Source organism: Thermobia domestica, chromosome 9 (genome assembly GCF_964235325.1).
Source record: "Thermobia domestica chromosome 9, izTheDome1.hap1.1, whole genome shotgun sequence".
Lineage (NCBI taxonomy): Eukaryota > Metazoa > Arthropoda > Insecta > Zygentoma > Lepismatidae > Thermobia > Thermobia domestica.
Window position 1 is genome coordinate 160,378,663 of NC_137462.1, and position 24,823 is coordinate 160,403,485.

At 35.3% G+C, this 24,823-nt stretch overlaps 1 protein-coding gene across 1 annotated transcript in view; it reads right to left on the reverse strand.

Annotated features, from left to right (window-relative positions):
* Nucleotides 1-24,823, reverse strand: part of LOC145695145 (uncharacterized) — a 103,895-nt gene that overhangs the window by 60,125 nt on the left and 18,947 nt on the right. The window contains exons 5-10 of the mRNA XM_081772080.1: nucleotides 22,054-22,174; nucleotides 17,873-18,001; nucleotides 14,807-14,868; nucleotides 13,158-13,331; nucleotides 8,153-8,254; nucleotides 3,941-4,067 (exon numbers count right to left, since the gene is read on the reverse strand). Coding sequence (XP_081628206.1) covers nucleotides 3,941-4,067; nucleotides 8,153-8,254; nucleotides 13,158-13,331; nucleotides 14,807-14,868; nucleotides 17,873-18,001; nucleotides 22,054-22,174 — 715 coding nt within the window. The remainder of the gene's footprint in view (nucleotides 1-3,940; nucleotides 4,068-8,152; nucleotides 8,255-13,157; nucleotides 13,332-14,806; nucleotides 14,869-17,872; nucleotides 18,002-22,053; nucleotides 22,175-24,823) is intronic.

The window sequence follows — 24,823 nt, forward strand, 5'->3', positions numbered from 1 at the left end:
ACATCACCAGACGGGAAAACACATAATCAAATTGATCACGTTTTAGTAGACAGAAGAAGGCAATCTAGCATAATTGATGTCCGGTCGTTTAGAGGGGCTGATTGTGACACTGACCACTACCTCGTAGCAGCGATAATACGAGAAAGGTTATCGTTGAATAAGGGTAATATTCATTGTCCGAAAACGGAGAAATTCAATTTAAAGAAATTAGAAGAGAGCCAGGCAAGAGAGGAATACCAGATTGAAGTTTCGAATAGATTTTCGGCTTTAGAAGATTCGGAATGCACTAGTGTTGAGGATACCTGGATTGAAATTAGAGACAGCATTAAAATTTCAGCAAAAGAAAGATTGGGACACGCGGAAATACGTAGGAACAAACCATGGTTCGACCAGGAATGCATAAAACTAGCAGAGAAGAGAAAACAGGCAAAATTACGCTGGCTACAAAATCCGAATGAAATGACTACACAAAATTTCGCAGATATCAGGCGGGAAACTTCCAAAACTTTTAAAACAAAGAAACGCGATTTTCTGAAAGCTAAAATTAAGGAACTTGAAGATAATATTAAAAATAAAAACATTCGGGACATGTATAAGGGAATCAACGAATTTAAGAAAGGCTATCAACCTCGTGCTTATATATTAAAGAAATCTGACGGTACAGTTCTCACTGACACGGATAGCATCTTAAATAGATGGAAAGATTTCTTTGACGATTTGCTGAACACGCAACCAAAAACTAGTGTTCGTGGAGAAAAGGAGATACACACCGCAGAACCGTATATTCCAGAACCCAACCGAATAGAAGTAGAAACCGCTATAAAGAAATTAAAGAAACACAAATCTCCGGGTGTAGATGAAATTCCGGCTGAGTTAATTTTAGCTGGAGGCGAAAAATTGTGGAACAAGATACACACACTCATTCTCCTTATCTGGAATAAGGAAGAATTGCCAGAAGAGTGGAAAGAATCAATCATTGTTCCAATCCACAAGAAAGGCGACAAAACTGACTGTAATAATTATCGAGGCATTTCTCTTCTGTCAACATCCTATAAAATCCTTTCAAATATTCTGTTAGCAAGGCTGACCCCATACGCAGATGAAATTATTGGAGATTATCAGTGCGGATTTAGACGAAATCGATCAACTATCGACCAAATATTTACCATTCGCCAAATACTCGAAAAAAAGTGGGAATACAATACCCCGGTACATCAACTATTTATTGATTTTAGAAAGGCGTACGACTCGGTTAGGAGAGAAACATTATACAACGTTCTTGCAGAACTTGGAATACCGAGAAAGCTAATTAGATTAATTAAGATATGTTTAAATGAATCCCAAAGTAAAGTCCGGGTAGGAAAATTTTTGTCCACGAGCTTTCACGTCGAAAATGGCCTGAAACAAGGAGATGCGTTGTCGCCATTATTATTTAACTTCGTTTTGGAATACTCTATAAGGAAAATCAAAGATAGCAACCAGGGCTTACAGTTGAACGGTATTCACCAGGTTATGGCATATGCTGATGATGTAAATTTAATAGGAGATGATAGGAGAACAATAGAAAGAAATGCAGAGATCTTATTAAACGCTTGCAGGGATATGGGTTTAGAAGTAAATGCAGAGAAAACTAAATACATGGAAGTGCGTCGGGACCGGAATAAAGCAAATTATGGATACGTTAAAATACTAAATAATACTTTTGATAAAGTGGATACTTTCAAATATCTAGGATCAATATTAACAGACGAATTCTGTCGAGGAATTTGAAACTTAAAATATACAAAACGATAATCATGCCTGTAGTTCTGTATGGCTGCGAAACATGGTCACTTACTCTGAGGGAAGAACATAGACTGAAAGTATTTGAGAACAAGATCCTGAGACGAATATTCGGACCCAAGAGGAACGTGAATGGGGAATGGCGGAAGCTTCATAACGAGGAACTACATAATTTATATGGTTTACCCAACATTGTTAGGGTCGTCAAGTCTAGGAGGCTTAGATGGGCGGGTCATGTAGCTAGAATGGAAGAAAGTAGAGACGCTTTCAAAGTCTTGACTGGAAGACCAATCGGAAAACGACCATTAGGAAGACCTAGGCGCAGATGGGAGGACAATATTAAGATGGATCTCGCAGAGATTGGAATACAGAGTAGAAACTGGATGCAGTTAGCTAAGGATAGAAGTCAGTGGAGAGCTTTTGTGAACGCGGCATTGAACCTCCGGGTTCCATAGGCCATAGAGTTAGTTAGTTATTTAGTTAGTTTACTAGTGCAAAAATACAAGAAATTAGTTTTGAATTTTTGTCTGTAATAATGTGAATATTTCAACATAAAAAATATCGCTAAAACGAATAGGATAATTGTTTTGTTTGTTGAAATTTGTTTCTACTGTGATACAAAATTATTATTTTGATTCTTTTTATTAATCACACTAAAATCGTAAAAGTAACTGAAACAGGAGAAAAGAGTATTACGAAACAGACTAAGAAAATTTATTATTTTAATCATGTTTAAGATTGATATTATTATTCAACTTTTGCATTTTTCTTGCCTTGCTTATTAAATTATCCCCTACGCCCAGTCCGAGTGGTAAATCCGGAAATGCCTATATTTTTGCTACGAGGAGCCAATATGTAACATTTGTATATCTAAAGGATAAAGAACTAGTCTATCTACAAGTCCATCTTTTTTCTTCCTTCATCACAAACGTACGGGCGTAAGAAAACAAGGATAAAGAGGTAGTGCCACTAGAAAAAAGAAAGAAAGAAACCGAAAAGTGGAAAGAAGTAGATTATATTTCTTTTTTAAATTGATAGTTACAAAGAAAAATCAGCAATGTGACAAACAAAGAATCAGTTTTGCCATTCTTCTCTAGTTTCTTTTACCACTCAGTGCTTTTAATTCTTATTGGTTTGAACACGTCTTTCAAGATTTGAATCATACTCGCCAATAAAGTGATTTCCAATTCTGGTGAAAGGATGCGTTGCCTTACACGTTACGCCGATACTATTTTGATTCATCTTAGCATTTAAATAATGACATTCAAGTACATATGAGGGACACTCTGAATCATACATTGTACAGTCCGCAGAAAAAAAAAGAAAAAGAAAAAAAAACCCTGCAACATGAGCATGTAAGTCTATTGTGAAAATACGCTAACAGTGTAAGAAATCAACATAACGTCTGTGGCACGAATCACGCCAGGAGAAAGCTCGGCGTCCTCCCCTGCACACTTATTTCGGAGCAAAAGACTTCGTCGTTTCACGATAAACTTACATGCTCATGTTGCAGGTTTTTTGCTGCGGACTGTACAAGCTATTATATTACCTTGCAAATATCTAGATTAATTTCACTCTAACTTAAAAGCTGTGTTGAACTACTTCTTTCTCGTGATTTTGACAATTGTTTACAATTCTCATGTAATACTGGTACTCAAGATACTCAGCTCAATCTGGTTACTTTTTTCCTTTATTTAATTATTTTTAAATGCTCTTGCAAAAGTTTTTCGTCATACGGCCATGCCCTTTAGGCTAAAGCAGACAAAACAATTAATGAAAATGAATGGATGTGAAATAATTGGTTGAATAATTATGTAGGAGAAGACGGAGAACCCCGAAAAAAATCCACGAACACGATATTGTCCACTACAAACCGACATAAACTGGGATCGAACCAGGTATTCCTAGAACCACAGGTAAACGCTCTATTACTGGTTTATCGACCCCCCAACAAGTATTACTTATTCTAGTTAGTGAGATGAGATGCACTGTGTTTCAATCAGGGATCGTTTTTTTTTTTTTTTCTTTCTTTGAAGAAATGAAAGACTGATGCCTGGTTGATAAACATTGCATTCCCATCTCATTAACAAGCCAATGGTCATTTCAACCCTACTCACAACTCATATATATCGCCAACTTTTCACATGTAGAGACTTACCTTTAAGTGCTTCCTGTAATTGTTGTATATAACAGCCAAGAAAATACTCATAAAGATATATAAACACACACTGATGAAAATTATAAAGAATATAACAAACCATTTGTTGGAATCGTACGCAGGCATCCTGTGAGAAAAGAGAAAGAAACATTATCGATACATACAGAACCGGACACAATAAATACATGTAAAAGATAAACTCGGTCTGTACTGTTCTAGTTTTACGTCCCACGATTATGCCCTTTAGGTTACGGAAGGCGTATGATTAACGCAAGTGAATGATGATAAAGTAACTGGTGGAATGAAGAAATGGGAGAAATCTGGAGAATCCCGAGAAAACACAGAAAAGTCCCACCAGAAGTAAGCAGTCCACCGCTGAGTTACTGTGCCCCTATCTATACAACTGTTTTAGAAGTTCTGTTATCCATTATACTACTTCACAGAAGGACCTTACCTCAATTTCTTTAAACATATGGACAGGGTGTTTGATGAGTTACTCTCTATTTTTTAAATTATTATAACTTCTTTATTTATGAACGATTTTTTGTGAAACTTGAATATTTAGAAAGAACAGACTCTGATATCTTTTGTTGATATCTTTTCTTTCGTTTCTTTGCACTTTAAGTTGAATACTACTTCTGTTAAAAGTGGAAAGGCAGGCCAGAATAGTGGCTTGACATGAGATCTGGGATCTGCTGTTTGAATACAACGGTAGTGGAGGGGCAGAAGAGGAATCCATGCAACACTGGATTAAAAACAATTAAAAATTATCACCAAAAGTTAACAACAACAAGCAGTATCACTGATACAAGGAGATCAGGAAGATCATTCACCAGAGAACATTGCCGAAGTTAGTGAAATGTTCATAAAAAGTCCAAGAAATCAGAGCGTCAGGGTGCTTCTGAAGAACATGTTACGTAGTTGCCATCATTCTGAAGAAGGATCTCTTTTTTTAAGTAATGGAAACTGTTTTTGTTAAGTAACAACTGTTTTTTAATCACTACAACAGGTGCATGGAATTTGCAGAAATATTTTTGAGTTGGTATGATGACTGCCCCAAACTGTATGACAACATTTTGTGGACTGATGAGACAATGATTCATGTTGGAGGATTCGTGAACAGAGCCATTCTGGGCGTATGATAATCCAAATATATGTGTTCACATAGGACAGGAGCGTGCGAAGGTAATGGTATTACGTGGTTTGATGTCATCTGGAGTTATTAGTCCTTTTTTAATGCGAAACACAATGAATATCGAAAGATATCTGTGGACCTAATTTCAAAGTGGAATAAACCCAAAGGAAACGAGGAAAAGCTTATTCATTGAAAGTAACTTCTTCAAATATAAAAGAGTCAGTTTTACTGTTTACTGCTGTTTATCCATTGTCGGTGAGAGCATCCACATGTTACACTGCAAAACACACAGCAGGCCAGAGCATACGCACTTACGAGTTACTGATGTCCTTTGTCATCAGGTGTTCAAATCCTTCTTCTTTTGGTTAGCTTGCAGAAATGATCGGATCATGTTGCAAAGTGTAAAAAGGAAAGGAAAAAACATAGCTGGACAAGTCTTTGTTCAACTCCTCTTTCAACAACTTTTTTCTCTTTCCATTCTGTCTTCACTCATAACTAACTTGGCCAATGGCAGCGAACTTTTGATATACGTGGTATATACATATACTGTATATAAAATGCGTTAGTACCGGAAAAAAATGCCCTTGACGTTTGAACCAACGCATATATCAAACTTAACTTTTAAATGAAAGTAAAGCTGTCTAATTGATTCTCCGAGCAATTATCACATGACAGTTGTTCCAGAAACAATCCTGTGTTTTCTTTTTCCTCCCTTTTGAAATCATTCGGCAGTTCTAACAAAAGCGAACTTTATTATTATTTCTAAGAATTAGCCAGTTATCTCCCATTTCACGGAGACTTCAAGAAAGTGTGGTAGTCGGTTAATTCTTTCAACCGTTACCGTACCAATAATCACTTACGCCAAAAAGTTAATTTAAACTAATCTGAATAAAGGTAACCAAGAAAAAAATTCTGTCGCACTTTCACCCACCAAATTCGAACATCGATATGTCACCCAACACGTACCTGGAAGAGCAAAAATAGTCCCCATCAGCATTGACGACCTTCTGCCAACGTTCTGGAAGGCCATGACTTCCATTGCGCTAGAACTTGGTCGGCCGTGAAGTGAAGTTGGATTTGCACTTGTGTCCTCTAAGGTGATTGACCAAGGAATGGAACAGGTGATAATCGGACGGTGCAATGTCCGGGGAGTATGGCGGATACAATAGTGTTTCCTATCCAAAGCGTAGAATGGTGTCCCAGGTCATCCCAGGTCATCCAAGCCATGTGGGGCTTAGCGCTGTCCCGTAACAGGAGGATCCTTTTGCGATTCAAAAGTGTTTTGAGTTTTTCTTGATCACGGCTAAACTGCTGACAATACACACTTGTATTGATGCTCTGACCAGCTGGTGACAGTTCCCGATGCACGATGCCATGAGCAGTCCACCAAACACACAGGAGAACCTCCTTTTGGTGCAGTGCTGGTTTCCGGTGTTTTAGAACCGGATCATGGGATATTAATCAATGATGACGGCGCCGTAGAACTTTGTACAGGATCCATTTCTCATCACATGTCAACACCCTGTCCAGAAATGGCTTTTTCCTCAGACGAGACAGCAAAGAAACAGATGTCTGCTCGCGTTCCCTTTTGGTCTGGAGTCAAATTATGTGGGCCACATCAACCTAACTTGTAGTGCTTCCCAAGTTGATCGAGGTGCTGCTGAATGGTTTCTCCACTCACACTGAATTATAGTCCCAGTTCCTCATATATCTGGCCACTGTTCGTCTCAACTGCTGCCCGGAGATCTTCATTTTGTACATGAGTTGGTCTTCCGGCACGTGGTGCATCTTCGAGTGTTTCGTCACCGTCCTTAAACTTGATAAACCACCGCTGCACTGTCCGCGTAGTTACGACACCCTCACCAAAGGCCTGGCATATCTTCCGCCCTTCTGTAGCGGCGTTTGACCCCAGTATGAACTCATACAGCATACACGCCCTTATGACGCTCTGTGGAGGTCCCATGTTCACTCTGTCCTTACGCAAGTTTACGGTGTAACTGAACTGCCACAATCAGGTAGTATTGGATATACCTACACCAACAACTGACCTTCGCCTTATCTCCATTCGCATTCAACTCAAAAGTGTGAGGGCCAATTCAGCACTGACCTCCACAAAAAGCGAAAGAACTTTCTCGGTTATCTTTATAGGGCACTGTAAATATCGCTTACTTATGTAAAGATACAAACAGTGGGTTTATTGAACAAAATTCCTTACATTAAACGTCTCTAGTATTTCGACCCTTATTTATGTATTTTACACAAGAAACAAAGATATGGTTTAAAAACACAGATAAGGCAGGTAGCATTAAACGAAGGAAGGAACCAGTCCTTAAGACACCAGTTTACGATACCTCAAAACTAAAATCGGAGAACAGGATCTAATTCTCATCTCTTTATCCTGTATTATTATTATTATACTTCAGAGTTGGCTGTTCTTTCCTGCAATTTTACGTGTCTTACCTATATTTATCCTCATTTTCGCGTCTTCAATAAAAGTTTTGAAAGCAATGAACACAAGTCACTATCTCTGAAATAAGTAAGATGAAATTGTTCTTTAGCTATGTACTAACCTTATTACGCCTCAGCATCAACCAATTGATAAGTTACAAGTCACAATTATTTTCTTTCTTTAACCCAGTCGTAGTTTTTTTATATTATTATTATTATTATTATTTATTTTAGGCAGCCTTAAGGCTGTATTTCCTATTACACTTTGTTTGTTATACTTGAGATGAGTTGACTGATCTGCCTTAATAATCCAAACTTTGAGTGATAATCCTTGTCAATGAAATTCCGTGTACTCTCCTATTCAGTTCTTATTACCATACTTACCCAATGTGATTATGAAAATGATCCTTTGTTGTAAGTTAACAATAATTATATAACAAATTCGACTACATTTTCACTTAGTGACAACATTACAAATCCAATCTATTTACAAACTCAAGACCTATAATTTTCATTTTATAAACATTTTCTATGGGACTGTTGAATGTTGATCTAACATAACTAACAATTTTTATGAAATACGACAGATGAGAGAAAAAAAAATTACAAAAAGAGAAAAATAGACTTACATGACATCAGGATTGTTTGCTGTGGTCACCAACACATAGAGATCAAAAAAACTGTCAGCTAAATTCTGGAAGTATGGTCCCCCATTTGGGTATTTTAAGTTTCTGCGGTAATAAAGAATAAAATTAATCAACAGGGACAGAATGGTGAATATATAAATAAAATGTAACGAATGACTACAGAAAACTCTTAGAAACAATTTAGATAAAATTTAGTACTATCAACCTCATTAGTACCTAATAAAAAAATCAACAGTAGTTACTTAAGTGACAGCTAGAACCACGAAATTTATTTTCAACAACACAACAAAATCACTTGTGTACGTCAGAAGTTGATAGCTACTATTGTGATACTAGTGACAAGAAGTGGCGTAGTCTGGGAAGTGTTGATCCGGCTCAAGTCCTCCCTTTAAAACTGATGACGAAAATGGATCTGCTTACATGCAATACGTTCCATTTTCGATCCTCGATCCTCGATATTACAAAAAGTAACTTGTTTTCAGAATTAACTGAGGAAAGAAAAAAAGAAGAATTGTAATCGATGATAGCTTATCTCCAATGGCGTAGCCAGAAAAACATCAAGTAGGAGCTCATAATTTATTATTAGAAAATTATGGTGCTCCTAAGTAATGTTTTTCTGGCTACGTTACTGGCGATACGCTATCATCGATTGCAATTTTATTTTTTTCTTCCCCCCTCCCCCCTCCCGTTAATTCCGAAAACAAATTATTTTGAGTATTCTGAAACTTTCATTAACTCCTCTCTCAAAGATATTGAGTTCGAACTGTTATATGTATTGAGGTATATGATGTGTATTAACAAAATGATTTTACTTTTTCATCACAATTATTGTAATAATAGCTCCGGGCAAAATTGGTCCATGAATCTCACCAAATTCAGGCTCACTTTTGCCATTTCAATCTACCGACTTATTATTTATTTACTTCGAACATTTTATAATTTATTGATATATTATCCTATTGGCTATACATCATATTTCAAGTAATACGTATATGTATTATATGATCTTATAGTATTCAATGACATTCTTGGTAAAAGTATTTACTCCATCAATACATTGGTTTCCTTCATGTGCTATTATATAGAATATATTTTCTCTTTATTTAAGGAAATTATCATGCTTTGCAGTTATATAAGCAACCTAGGTCACCACAACCATAGTGCTGAAACCCTCCAAGCGGCTTCAGAAAGGAAAATCATTCTTTTCTTTTCTTCTTTTTTTAACAGATATGAGGAAGCAAATATTTCCTTCACAGCAGTATTTTCAAACACACACACAAAAAGAAAAGCTTTTCTCTCTTTTCTCAAGATTTACCTTCTCCTTAGTACAAAAATAATGATGTAATGATGAAATATTTCCAGAATTATTCTTGCTATATTGTGATTATCAGAATTTCTTTATTGATGTTCAACAAAAAAGTATGTTTTAATAAAGCCCAAAAGCAAATTCAGTTTTCTTCAAAAATGCCTCATATTATTATACAATGGGATTGCATTGCCATCCGAAAAATTTCGTGCTTGTCTACGATGAAAGACAAAATATAGCCAGTTGTTCTATTTGCCATGTACGTTCGCACCACTTACATGAAACATTTTGAAGAGAAAAGAAATAAAACAGTATCTGATTTAAAAATGTAAAATCGTAGTAAAACTTTCCATGAACATTCTTCGACATGAGACAATATTTACGAAATATTTTATCAAGAAGTAAATTATTAATAAATTTTAATTAAAAGTGGGCAGAATCACTCCAGCTGAGAGTACGTTCGTAACAGAATTAGTGTGCGCTCTAAATGATACCGCATGTCTTTGCTGTGCATAATCGCGGGTTCGATTCCCAGTGGGATCACAATTTTCGGTACGGATCTAGCATCGTGAAATAATGAGTGTGTTACCTGAATAGAGAGATAGCATATTTCGATTTCGAAAATTGCAAGTACGTGATGGAAGCTGATATGTCTACTACATATATGGTCGCCATTGATCTTTTGTCGGCTTTAACGCCGGAGAGTCTTGTTTTAGATTGCAAGAGCTAGAGAAGCTTTTCTTTTTTAATACAATTTTTCTGACCGGAAGTTGTCAACACACAATATAAAAAGAGTTTTTCTTTTTGTTTTAACCTCTGATTACAGATACGACTTTATAGTTCATTTACACGACTTTAGTTGGTTTAAAAATTATGGTTGTGCTTTTTGCATTTTCCTCTTAACGATTTTTAAAAATCTAAAGAACAGGTTTGTTTCGGTAACGCAACTGAGCAACGTTTTTCTTTCAATTTCGAAAGAGTATATTCAAGCTTGGATATTATAATAGCTAAATTTGTATTTCAAGAGAGTTGTACTGAGACTAAAGTTCAGTGGACTTATAATTATATAGCATATAATTAATCATATTCCTTTCTTTTGTAAATAACACAGGTGTTCATTTTACTCCGACCCCCCTCGCCCTTGCAGTGGCAGTTGGCCCTTGCCCTCGTTCATCCTCGCCCTCGCGAGCTGAGTAGTCCATCGCCCTCGTGCTGGAAATTTGTTCTCGCCCTCGCAGTAACAATTGGTCCTTGCCCTCATTCATCCTCGCCCTTGCGAAGGAAGTTGTCCATCGCTCTCGCTTGCCCTCGCTATCGTGCTGGAAACTTGTCCTCGTCATCGCAGTGGCAGTTGGTCTTCGCCCTCGTTCACCCTCGCCCTCGCGAGCTGAGTAGTCCATCGCCCTCGTACTGGAAATTTGTTCTCGCCCTCACAGTTGCAATTGGTCCTTGCCCTCATTCACCCTCGCCCTTGCGAGCTGAGTAGTCCATCGCCCTCGTACTGGAAATTTGTTCTCGCCCTCGCAGTTGCAATTGATCCTTGCCCTCATCTGAAACAGTAACTTGAGTATAAATTTTGATTTGTATTATGTGAAAAATTGAGAAATCAACCGATTTTTCATTACACTGTACCCTCTATGAATGAAGAGCTGTGTAGGAAAAAGAAAAAGAAAGAAAAAAGGAAATCGCGACTGGACTGAGAATCGAACCTAGACTCTCGGTCTACCATGCTGATGCGCTTACCACTACATTGTATTTTCTTCCCTAGAATAATCGAACTTTTTCACTATTTGAATTTCAATCAACTCGCAACTATAGAAAACATGGTGGTTTCATTCCTCTATTTCTCACATACTTAATTCAACTGTCATCGATGCTGATTAACGTAGACAATGGATTGAAAACACAATAGTTGTGGTACAGTCGATGTTGCGTGAATGGCTAAGTAGACCGATCTCAACAATGAAAACGTACAGGTAGTTAGAGAGCAGACTTGATATTATAGTGTTACTGCAGAGATGTAGCATCGATATTCGGTTTTGTCGACTTATTTTATAGTCTGATTCAGAATTTTCTGATTTGTACTTTTGCTCCAAAATCTATTTCTCGAATGTCTTTACATTCTGAAGTTTCTCCAAAATTATCTAGGAGAAAGTCCGCACTGAATATCATATTTCGTTATCTGTACTATCAAGGAGTAAAACCTCTCCTTTTAAGTATCACACACTGAAAAGCCAAAGGGATTTATTATTTTGTACATAAAAGAACAAAGATCCAATCAAAGGTATATCCAATAGGATTGTATACAATTTATTTTCTGAGTTCCAGTGTGGTTGCACAATTCTCAGTGATGAATTTCGTGAAGGTCGTCCATCCATGTCTGTTGTTGCCAGTAAAATAACATTGATGTTGTGGGTAAAATGATTGAGAGAGATCAGGATGTAACATACATGAGATTTAGGCATCTTTGAACATTGACATGAAAGCAATACGATTTTGAATGGTCAAATGAAAGTAATAAAAAAAACTGAAGCCACTGAGTTTCTTGTAATGAGAAGTGGTAGTGTGGTGTGATTTTATTATATAACTAGTACAAACCACCGATTATGATTACCTCAATTTCTAAGATTAAATGGACACAATCCGAACTTTAAACGTTAACAGTTTTATTTCGTTACAGAAAAAGCGACAAAAATAATATTAAATTATTGTCTTCTAGCTTCTGAAGTGACCATTGTCATAGAACGGACCAAGAAATATTTCTAGACAAAACGCAATAGCTGCGGGTGCAAGGTGAGTGGACTTTTTAAAAAGGATATACTTGTTGGAAACGTTACTTGAAACACTTCCATTCGCTCTGCATCTAATTGTTGTAGTTGCTAATACATATATACTTTTAAAGCTGCAGTATAACGTAGAACCGTTGTATTAATCAGACATCACTCCAAAGGCATTAGTACCAAAGCCACTTGGTTTGTCCCTAGGGCTATTGCGCAGGGAGTTTAGTTTAAATGAAAATATTCCTTTCATGTGAATATAGTTGCTCTCGGGTGATAAACCAGGTGAATTCTACGTTGTTCAACGTTTCGAGAACTGACAACATAGTTCTCGTCTTCAAGGTAAAGTATGAAAGATCAAAAACAGAAGCCTTTATTATATAGGTGCTGGCAGGGATGGGCGGAGTTTGATTGGTCAATGGCGATGTCTAATGAACGGCAGTGTGTGGCCTCAATTTGATTAGCTGGTTGACTGGCTTGGTTAACAAGCCCGATTGGTTGTTTTGCATACGTTTTCTTCGAATGAGAGGAAGCCATGTTTGGCTGAGTTGAAGACCGACATCCCTATTGAGGTTGCTATTTTCTTCTAGCATTGCTATTGTTTTGGTCTCTCATACTTTACCCTGAGGACGAGAACAATGTTGTCGATTCTCGAAATGTGGGACGACGTAGAATACACCTGAGTGGCGATTGTCCGAGAACAACTATATTCATCACGACACCAGGAAAGCTTCAGTTCTTATCCCTCATGTGGTCTAATACTCCATAATTCTATATTGTAAATATACAATCAATTTTCAAGATAATTTTCTAAGCTTTAATTGTCGCAGCATTATAGTCTAAGTACTCTCTCTTTTTGCAATGGTTTTATCATAATTAATGTAACATTCAAGACAATTCTTACCTTCTTCCGAATAACTTCACTGCCATTAGAGCAAAAATAATCAATGTCAATAGAAAAAGAAACAGGACATTTAAAATATCAGGTAAAGTTCTTCGAATATTTCGGAATGCTCTTCTTATCCGCCTAAATTCCATAAAATTAATCAGGAATAGAGGACGCAAAGGTCTTGACCACCTGAAAATAATAATAAAATCAAATAAGAAAACAATATTTGTTCAGGATTTTGTTCAAATCAATTAACATAATTATAATTATGTTATTAATTTAAAATTTGTGAAGCACAGAAATCCTAATTCAAAATACCTATAGTGTAATGCATTACTTTCACAAAATGCATTACTTCCACAAAAAATCTGCTAGAAATTATATCTAGTTAATTGTAACTCGCTAAATTGATGCCTAGCTAGTAGCTAAAGTTGTAAATAATTCACCCGACGAGTTTGAGATGGGAATTAAAGTTTCTCCCAGTCCAGTGATCAAGTTTTCCCTGTTTTTCTAATTTCTCTCGACATTTTCTAGCCTGGTAATTGGTAACTAAAACAGGATTAGATAAAATCAATAAAGCCATAACAAAACATACTTTTCATGGCAAAATTAAAAATGTAACGTACTATATAAATATATAGAATTTCATTTAAAGCAAGAATAACATGCTTTCTCTGCCAAAGAAGTCAATTGCAGTATGTTCGGGTATTATAAATCACCCTATACAAAGGAAATTACCATACGTAAAACGACTGTCTGTATGTATACCACAATTACGTGCCGTTTTCCCATAACTTAAACAATTTTTATTCGAGTTATATATTTTTGTCATTTTGCAACACCTGTCCATATCCACATACAATTGCAAAATTTCTACCCTACTATGAAAAACGCCTTAGAAGTCTTTCTGAGAGATATATTTGAGACAGTAAAAATTAAACTTCCCAGGATAATTTTGGACTCGAAATGTCTGCCTTGCAATGAATCCTTAAGTTTTGAAAATAGACAGTGGGTGAATGGGGGATAGTTCTTGGGAACAGAATGGATGATGGACATTTTCGATGTTCTTATCCTGTAGAAAAAGCCTCCTACTTATCCAGGAAAACTTGTTCTCTTCATACAGCCGTTAAAGAACTTAATATGAACTGACCTTGAATAACTTTAGATAGTATGTCAAAATTCTTTCTATGACACAATGAGAGAATCCTGTAACGTTACAGATATCCTCAACACTTAGCCATCTGTCCTTCATGACTACGGCCTAAACAGAAGCAACGTTCTCTGGGGTGTTTACATAAATTGGGCTTCCGGAACTTGGTAAATCTTCAGTACCCCCTTCCCCCCAACACACACACAAATTTACGCTCACACTTCTGGAGAGTACAATAAGCAAGGGAAATGTTCCTGCAAATATCCTTCAACTGCCGATGAATGTAAACACTTTTCTAACATGCAGACAAAATCTTTATTAGGTAGCTCTATGATCACATCCTCACTTCAGGTCAGTATCAAGAAAGGCTTTTTTTTCACATGTGAAATTATTAAAAACGAACATAGTTAGAATTTTGAAATTTTGCACAGTTAAACGTTCGAACTATGGCAGAACGGCATATAATTTTGGTATGCAATTCGTATACATATGCATATATTTTAATTGAACCTACCTTACTGTATAAACATTATTGACAGTAAAGCCAATGTAACAAAAGATATCACAGAACGTTAACTGAAAAAGAGTAAAATAAGAAACAAGTTAGTATTCATACTTTTTATATTCTTTATATATTTCAATTCATATCTGTTGATTTTAAATTTCATATTTTCAAGTTTTTAAATGCTAGCTTTCTGAGGTTACACATTAAATAATATGCCAACTTGTTCTAATTTATTGTATATTATTATAATTCACTTAGGTCCAAAATTAAATAACTTAAATTACAGAAAGTTTTACTGGATCTACGATTTGTGCATTTTTATCGATATACAGGTATTAATAATCTTGAAAATCGTTTTCGCTTTATAGTTTAATATAATTTTGTAGTTCTCACACCAACTACAGTTTCAATGATATCCGAATCACTCTGGAAGTGTTATTAGTAGCAGAAACAATATTTCTTAATTGAATCCTAGCCTCTAGCGAGCCAATCCTTTATTAATCTGCATCAGGTTCTACAGGATATAGAATATTCATGTACCACTCACTCACTGTGGGTTTATCGGTATCCCTTGAAAACGAGCATGCTATGTTGTAGCAAGAGAGGTGCCATTTTATTAGCAAAATTGTTGAACTCGAACAGATATAGCTTTTTTTTTTTTTTTTTTTTTTAATTAAATGGAATATGTTTTAAAAATAATGACTGTATAGTAACAGTGGGCTACAGCGTCAATTCCGACAGTGCTTCAAAGTTGGGATATATGGAAGAATACCAAGTTGGCACACAATATGAAAATTGATAGAGCAATTTCATATTCTGTGAACAATTCTGAAAGAAATCGAGGCAATCCCACTCAGAATGCTGGTGTATCTGTAATGGATAGTTTCATTCGACGACCTTGCAAATATACATTACAAAATTGGTTACAACCTAGTGTTACTTTCAAGGATAAAATTAAAAGAAATAAACACATGTGTTATCTTAATACATCAAAGTAAGCATTTCAAGGCACTAATTTACATAAAAGAGAGCAAATATTGTTTACCTGTGTGGTTTACCTTCGTATTATTTTTCTAAGATATTTCTCAGGAGGTTTGTACTACATGAATATGCAAAGAGTGAGGTTTACGAAATACCGTAGAAAAATAATACCAAGATGTACCACACAATATTTGCGTATGTTATTTGATTGGTGTTACAAATGGCATAATGTGTTCTACTAATTACCATTGTCTATCGGATATACTGTTGATAATGTTACTGTGAGAAATATATTAAAATGCTTTATATATTTTGCTGGACCCTGTATTATTCACTCACCATTTTTCTTGGTCTACCCAAACGCCTGTTTTATCGAGGTTTCCCAAATACGAATATAAGAAATCCATGACTCACATTAGCGATGTTTCATCCATTTTAAACGCCTTGATGTTATTATTCGTATACGATTCAGTGACATATGCATTGAAATATTCTGTATCTTATAATTTTTTAAATTCACCCATTTATTCGCCTCTCGTCCTCCCAAATATTTTTTCTTAAATCGATGTGTCCTGCCTATTTTTTATGTCTCGGAGACCAACTTTCACATGCATAGAATATGATGATCAGAATTGTTAATTTATAGACTTAATTTCTTTGATATCAGTCGCAAGGATAGAAAATTCTGAACGCAGTAATAACGTTTATTTCCAGCATTTTAACCTAATTTTTATTTCCTTATTTTGCAAAAGAAAAATTACAAGATATAATAACAAATAAATTTAATATGGAAATATAATGAAAGATATCAGATGTGGAAGATCTGTGCCAAATCTAAATTATTATCTGACGATTTTCCTATATTGTCATTGTCGATTGCTATAGTGAATATATATATATATATATATATATATATATATATATATATAACTATTATATTCTACTGTTTAGGACATCTTGCTTTGTACAAAACATACATCAAGAACAAAGTTGTTCTTCGTATCATTATAACGTATTTTTTAATACTAATCAAACAGCATTTCATAAGTGATCCTGGAGTTTAAAAAGAAAATTTATGGCAATTTTCCATTCCATAAAGCTTTTTCCAATTGTCAGTGGACAATTGTAGTGCAATAGAAAAATGGTTAATTTTTTCATTGGTTTGACGCATCATCTTTTCATTCTTCTCTATCCTGAGCCAGACTTTTCATTTCCTTGTACGTTTTCTTCCCTACATTTTATATTATTTTGCCTGTATATATCATTTACGACCTAACTCTGGATATTTTTCATCCACCATTCCTTCCATAGCCAACACATGGCGTGATTCTCCCAAGTCCCATAATGTGTCAGATGATCCCATCTGTTCTTCTCGAAGTCTTCAACATACTCTTACCATTTTCAACACTCTTTCATTCAATATCTTACCCATTTACATAATTTTCAATGTTCGTCTACAACATCACGTTTCTAAAGCTCCCACTTTCTTCTTTTAATTCTCCTTCGCTTCCTAACATCAATACACCGCCACACTCTATACATATAACTTTTTTTCTTGAGTTTTATGTCGACATTTCTGGTTAAAACTTTTGTTTTTCTTTAGAACACCTTTCTGGTCTAATTTATTCTAGCTCCAGATCTTGTCTGCAGATATTAACCCTTATTATTTTACTCCCTAAGTAATAAAATTCCTGCATCTTTCCCACCAGGTAATCTATTTTAATCCTTATTTTTCTTTTCTTGTGCATTCCGTAACTTTTGTATTGTTCATGTCGATCTTCAAGTTAAATTTGGTGCTAAACACTTATTGCATTCCAAAATAGTTTTCACAAGATGTAGAAAATTTGCATTATATAAAAAAATAAATAAAATAACACTTTACATACATTAATTACGAACTTATTTCAATCCCAACTTTCATTGCACAAACCATACATTATACATTTTTGACTTGACAACTCGATCTTTCTTCTCAGATTGGAATCGTGAAATCAGAAACAAAAGAATATGGTTTTGTGTACGACAAGAATAGTGAAAAATTATTGAAAATTTAATTAGTAAATCTAAAAGCAAGAAATTCTAAAGCACACTTACACAAACAGTAACAAGTAGAGTGAGATTCTTCTTGTCTGACCAGAATGTTAAAGTATCACAGAAAGATGCTGCGTGAACAAATCGCACGAGGTACAAAATCAAAATAACCGTTTCCATAAGCATCGTGGCCTGTAAATGAATAAGAACTACATTACTGAGAATACTCAACAAATATAAAATATGCACTAAAATCTTTCTTGTAAAATCTTCGAAGTATTGTGGTCGATTTGCTGATCTTTAATTGTTGTTTACAGGTACTATATCTAATTAAATTGTAATTGCTGTTTCGCACCAGTCTCATTCAGAACTTTATATATTACTGCTTACATAAGGATAACACACAATCATAATAGTTGTTGTGCTTGGTTTGAGAAAACTTACCTTTGTGTTTACTAACGATATTTCGATGGAACTTGGCAAATAGGGGAAGAATAAGAACATGTAGTTTTAAGGAAATTTTATGCAGCTATCTGAATCTGGGGCACTGACAAGGGCACTAGACTAATTAACTTAATTAACATCTCGAATTCCTCCTGAGTTAATGAGTATATGGATGGTGTCAGTGACATGTGCTTATGGTATCATTTGAAAGTAAGATTCATTTTAAACGTACGAAAATAAATCTAAAATAATTAAGGTACGAGCAGCAGTTTCTTATGCGATTTTCTAGATCGTGACACACACGTGTAGTTTAATTCGAAAGCCATTGATTTTGTAGACAATGTGGTAGGAAGCAAGAATCTACGGTAATATTAAAACAGAGTAGCAGCTTCTGAAGTGCACGTCTACGTTTCTTTTTTAATGGTTTTAACAGGATTAATTCGTGTGCTGAGTACTACGGTAATAACTCTAAGACCTATGTATGCACACATTACTATTTTTCTTTTTTCAATAATTTTAGATTGCAATACAATTATAAAAAGATATAAATTGACATACGTATATAATTTTAAAACGCACTCATTTACTTACTGCGTCTGATATTCAATGCAATTCCTGCACAATTTCGGTGTTCCGTAACACCTTCCTCAACGGATCTGGGCAACCTACATTCAATTGGACTATAGCTTCTAAAAGTATTTTTTTTCCTGGATGGAGGGAAGGGGAATGGTGCCGGTACTCACTATGAATAGGTTACTACAGACACTTCTAAATTTTCAACATGTCCTCTGACATGCCCTCATTTCTCATTTCATTTGCAATATTGTTAATGCAGGCATTTAGAAAATAGAATACATATCATATTTAAAAATGGCTAGAAAAATCACAATAATAATAATAATAATAATAATAATAATAATAATAATAATAATAATAATAATAATAATAATAATAATAAACTTCAAGAAAAGGTGTTAGCCAGATGAAAGCACGATTTATTAGTATTACAGAGATTTCTTTTTAATCGATTAAAATTAGTCGACTCGTCCTGAAGTTCTGACAAAAAGATGTAGATCGTGTAAACCAATTTTTGCTGATTAACTGTACCACTTGCGGAAGTCCTTACTCGACCGAAATGATGGACACAGGGTCGCAATGCAACAGCCACAACGGGTTTTTACACGAGCGTGTCAAACGAGATGTACTTAACACACAGTTTAGTAAAAAAAATTTAAGTGGAACATAAATCTCTCTCTCTCTCTCTCTCCCTCTATATATATACACTGCATATCGGGCGTTCTAAAAATGGCGCCCACGGACCAAAGAGCATTATTTTACAGACCAAAATAAAGCGAAAGTGTTATATGATGTTTTGCCCTCCGAGGCCTCCTTCAGCCGCTATGAGGAATCAAAATTTCACAATGTGGCACCGTCGCAGATTAACTGAAACCATTAGCATTGCTCTACAAATTCATTAAACAGTTACATCGATTGCTACACTAATAAGTGATAGTGTCAATCAATATCAATTTTAGCTGCTATCTGGAAAGAATCGACATAACTATTTCATAAATTGGTAGATCTAATCTATGATTCTTTATTTGGGACGCTGCCACATAGTGCAATTTGTGTCTCCGGACGAAGATTTGAGTTGAGTTGAGTTGATTTTGAATTTAACGTCCCGTTCAGCAGCGAGGCTATATGAGACGTGGACCTACTGATTAACGTGGAATCCGAACCACATGAGACGAAGATTTAAAGCTATACAAATATATATATATATATATATATATATATTGTTTTATTTTGACTTGTAGAATAATGCTCTCTAGCTCGTGAGCGCCATTTTTAGAACACCCGATATATATTTTTCATGATTTCGCTCTCGTGAGTTTGACATCTACGACTGAGGATACAATAAGACTAGGGGGTTTATGATATTGAGTTATGAATGTGAACAAGCGCATGGTGGGAATATATAAAACAACGGAATGGCTCAATAGTTATTTAACAGAACATAATGATTCCACTGGAAAAGAATGCGAAGTTGCCACTAGAATGTCATGGGGAAAGTTCCACCCGCCTGGATTCGTCTTATGATGCTGATAGCATCTAGCATAGGATTGTAGGACACGGAGGTATCTGTCGCCGAAAAATAATGAAAGACTTGACTAACAAGGGTTCGAAAATGCTTACTTTAGACACTACAGGCGAAATAATAATAATAATAATAATAATAATAATAATAATAATAATAATAATAATAATAATAATAATGACGACAGCTTCAAAATGAATTGATGTATAATTGTCAGATATTCTCGAATTAGAATAAATTCTATCTATCAAGCCTAAAACTAAACACCTGGCGCAACACCCCTTAGCGCCACGGCCTACCAGTCGGCTTGTGGCATAAACTTAGGAAGATGTGTAGTCAGCACATCAACTCTCCTCCCCGTTAAATGCTAATTTTCTACATCAGAGTTCGTTACTTTTTTCTTTCTTTCTTTCAAGTACCTCCCCAATCGTCCTCACCACGCTGAAGGATGCTGCAATGCCAACGTCATTTTGTGAATACGAACGGTCACCCATCTTTTTTTGGATCAAACTCAACACCGTTTGACTTTGCTGTTCTCACGAGAAGCAGTATTCCAGAGCAGCTAGGGCACTGGCATCTATCAAACCTACGTCAGCTGGATTATTTGATAAACAAGGACTGCGAATTTCTTTCCTTCTTTCTTTTTCTTTCTGAAGGTAATGATATATTAATCCATGCAGGAAAGTAATATGCTAAACTATTATTTTTCTCCTTTGTGAAATTAACAAAATTATTTATCATGTTCTTTCCATGGTTTTACTTATAGTAATAATTACCTTCCAAACGTATGTTAGAAACTATCTTCTGTCATTATTTTATGAAAAATGAAATGAACTATTTCAGTTTAACGTCCCATGATTATGCTTTTCAGGCTAAGGAAGATGAAGAATTGGTGGAATGAGAAATGGGATAAAACGGGAGCACCCCGAGAAAACCCACGAACAAGATGCCCACCACAAACTTACTTGGCCGGGGATCGAATCAGGGACCTCACGCACCAGAGGTACGCGCTCTACTACTGAGTCACCGTGCCTCTTGTCATTATTTTAAATGCAATTATATATTATTTCTGAATTTTATACATAGAGCGATGTACTGAATATTCTACTGAAGAAGTCGTTACGAGAAGTTTTATCCTCGCATGATTTTAGCCCGTGATGTTTTCAATAGCGAGTTTTTGGTCAAGTAAAAATTTGGCTCGCAGGGTTTTTGATAGGTGATGTTTTGGTCAGCGATATTCTTGCTGCAAGGTGTTGTACCCAAACCAGATCAGAACTATTTATTCTCAGTGGAGAATTGAAAATGGGGTCGAAACAAACGTAGAGCTAATATATGAAAAGATGGGTGTCAGTATCATCACAAAAATAACATTGGAAGCCATGTAAATACTAGAAAAATATATGGCTGTCAGATTTATCTTCTGATTAAAAAGTGAGCTTGGAAAACACCGTGTCAATGTTATCCAATTTATTTACCTTTTGCTACTGATCAAATATTTATTTAGGTGAACATAGTAAAAATTAATTAGAAATAAATAACATACATTGATTACAATTTCGATGTGCGACCATTTCAAAGACTTTAAGACCTTTAAACACAAATAAATGCAGTAGTTTTATGTATCTTCAGCAGTGATTCATAATTGTTTTGGTTAAGCTGAATAAAAATCTAAAGAACTTATAAGAATTTCATTTACACTTACCCAATAAGGCAATCCATATCCTCGGACGGCGGGAGCTTCAAATACAGCAAGAAGCAAATGGAATAGAATAACGAATTGAAGTAATGACTTCAAAGCTGAATTATTATACAAGATATATGATCTAAAAAATAAAATAAATAAGTTTAACAATAAAATAAAATAAAACAGATCTAATTATAAAAATGTCATCAAAAATTTACACTTATGAAATAAATATGTATATGAAGCTTCTAGAAAGTTATGAAAACGTTCTAACAATAATAACGTTCGTTTGAAGATTATTTTTCTTTTTTTAAGTATTAATCATTTGTTTAGTAGTTGTAAAATATATTGTAGTAAATAGGAGACAGAGTCAAACATGAAGTGCGCATAATTAGCTTTGAGCTTACATGAAGTTAATATTCCCAGTTCTCATGTTAGAAGTTGCGAAGCTGATTTGGTGGCACTGTCCAAGATACAGGCTTACAAAGCAAATTACGGAATAAGTACCAAGTTCGTGTACGACCTTTCTAGTCCGGCGATGTGTAGCAACTCGATGTGGCAACTGATTCTACAAATAAGTAGAAGATACCTGGAGAAACATGAAGCGCACCACAGTTACATTGCATTTATACGTGTATGGTCTCAGACGCGAATGACCTCTCTGTGATTCCTTAAGTGCTCCATTGGGTTTTGTCGGACAAAAGTGCTAGTCACATCATCCATCGGATGTCTAGAATATTCCTCCAACCAATAAGGACAATTTACTTGGTACAACAGCATGGTTGTGGGGTATATAAAGTTCACGAAAAACTCCATAGTCACCAGTGTAACGTAATGGTAACTAGGTAAATAACGTATTTATCAGATCAGCAAACCAACTCATGGCTAGAATACACTCCATACCAATATGAAGCCACCATCCACCTTCATTGGTGATAATTGAAATCCACATGATTGTATCTTCTAATTTTTTCTTTTCTTTTTTAATTTCTCTATCTATTTTGAAGTCTTTCGGTTCTATTTTGGTTACTCATTCTTTCGTTACATCATCTAATATGACTACAACCGTACGTTTCGTGCTATTTTCTAATTCATTTTATTTTTCCTTCTATCTGTCTTTTTGTCCATCTTCTCCATCCACGAGACAGCCTGTTGCACCACAAAAGAGGACAACACGGCAGACAAGGAAAATATTGCAGTTATTCCATATATGGGAAAAAAACCTCCAACTAACTAGCAAGACTATTGAAGAAATTCAACATCAAGACTGTACACTGCCCTCCACCGAAGATCAGGAGTTTACTACCAACTGCAAAAGACTCATTGGGATTAAAGACACCGGGCATCTATAGAATCACCTGTGAATGTAACGCTACTTACATAGGTGAAACGGGAAGGAACATTGAAGACAGAATGAAAGAACACCAGCGACACACCAGTCTTAAACAACCTGAAAAATCTGCAATAGCTGAACACTGCATACAATACAATCATACGGCCATGTGGGACCAAATTGAAGTACTAAAGAAAAGCAAACAGTTCTGGGACAGGGAAATACATGAATCTCTATTCATCCGTACATACAAGCCATCCATCAACAGAAACTAAGATTATCATCTACCTGACATCTGGATCCAGCTTCTCAGTACAAAAAGAACCATCAGCCAATCAGAGAACAGTTTCCACCAGCAAAATCACAGCATGCCATTGGCCAACAAAAACAACCAATAGAAATACAGCAATTCCTAAAGACTACAATATAAATTGTACGACCAGCACTCTCCAACACATAGCTCTGAAGATGTTGCCGCTGTATGGTAACGAAAACTCAGCACAGCAACACACTCTGGCAGCAATTCCGAGAACATTGGATTAAAAATTTTGTTTGTTTAATCTAAGTATGCTTTATTGACTATAGATTATATTGCCCTGATGGCAGAAAATGAAGATAATACGAAGGATTTGTTAACAACTTTTAAATAAATTGTTAAATGAGAAATGGAAATTGAAAATAAATAAAAATTAAAAAAGTAACAAAATTAAAAAAAATATATATAAAAATGCTGATGTCTGGCTAGATGAGGAACAGTTGGTCCAAGTTAAGACATTCTGCTACCTAGAATCTATCTCATAGAATGGAATAAGTGAGAAGGAAGCCAAGAGCCAGACTGGCACAACCTAAAGAAGCTTTCAATAAGAAAATAAATTGCTAACGTAAAGCTATCAGTAAAGATATTGTAATATACTACATGCTTTTGTGCATAATCAATGTCACATGCTCATATTTGTAAACATTACCACATGTACAACATCACGTAGGGATACTACAAAAAGCAGACGACGAACTACCAGCATCTTCTGCAAGTTATATGACGACAGGGCAGCAGCAGCGCCACTGCTGCTTTGGTATGTCTATATATTGGATAGCAACTAGCGGACCGCCATCAGTTTTTTTTTTTTTCTCTTCTTGCTTACCTGAAGCATGAGGAGTAACCTACTTTCAAAGCCTTTATTCTGCTTCGAAATTCTTGGCTATTTTTTAATTTTGACTTGGCCTGCTTAGGGGTTTTGTAACTTTTATTTTCTTCATTGCTTGCTTTGAAGCATTGGAATTTTTAATGCTACTTTGCTTAGCTTGCTTTTGGGCTTTAAAAGAGATTTTGTCCGCGACCGCATGGTTAGAAACTACTTAATTTCAACCTTACGAGTTAAAAAAAAGTATTTCATAATATTTTTTTTATAAATACTATTGTTATTAAAAGAATTTTTATAAATAAACCGATAGTGG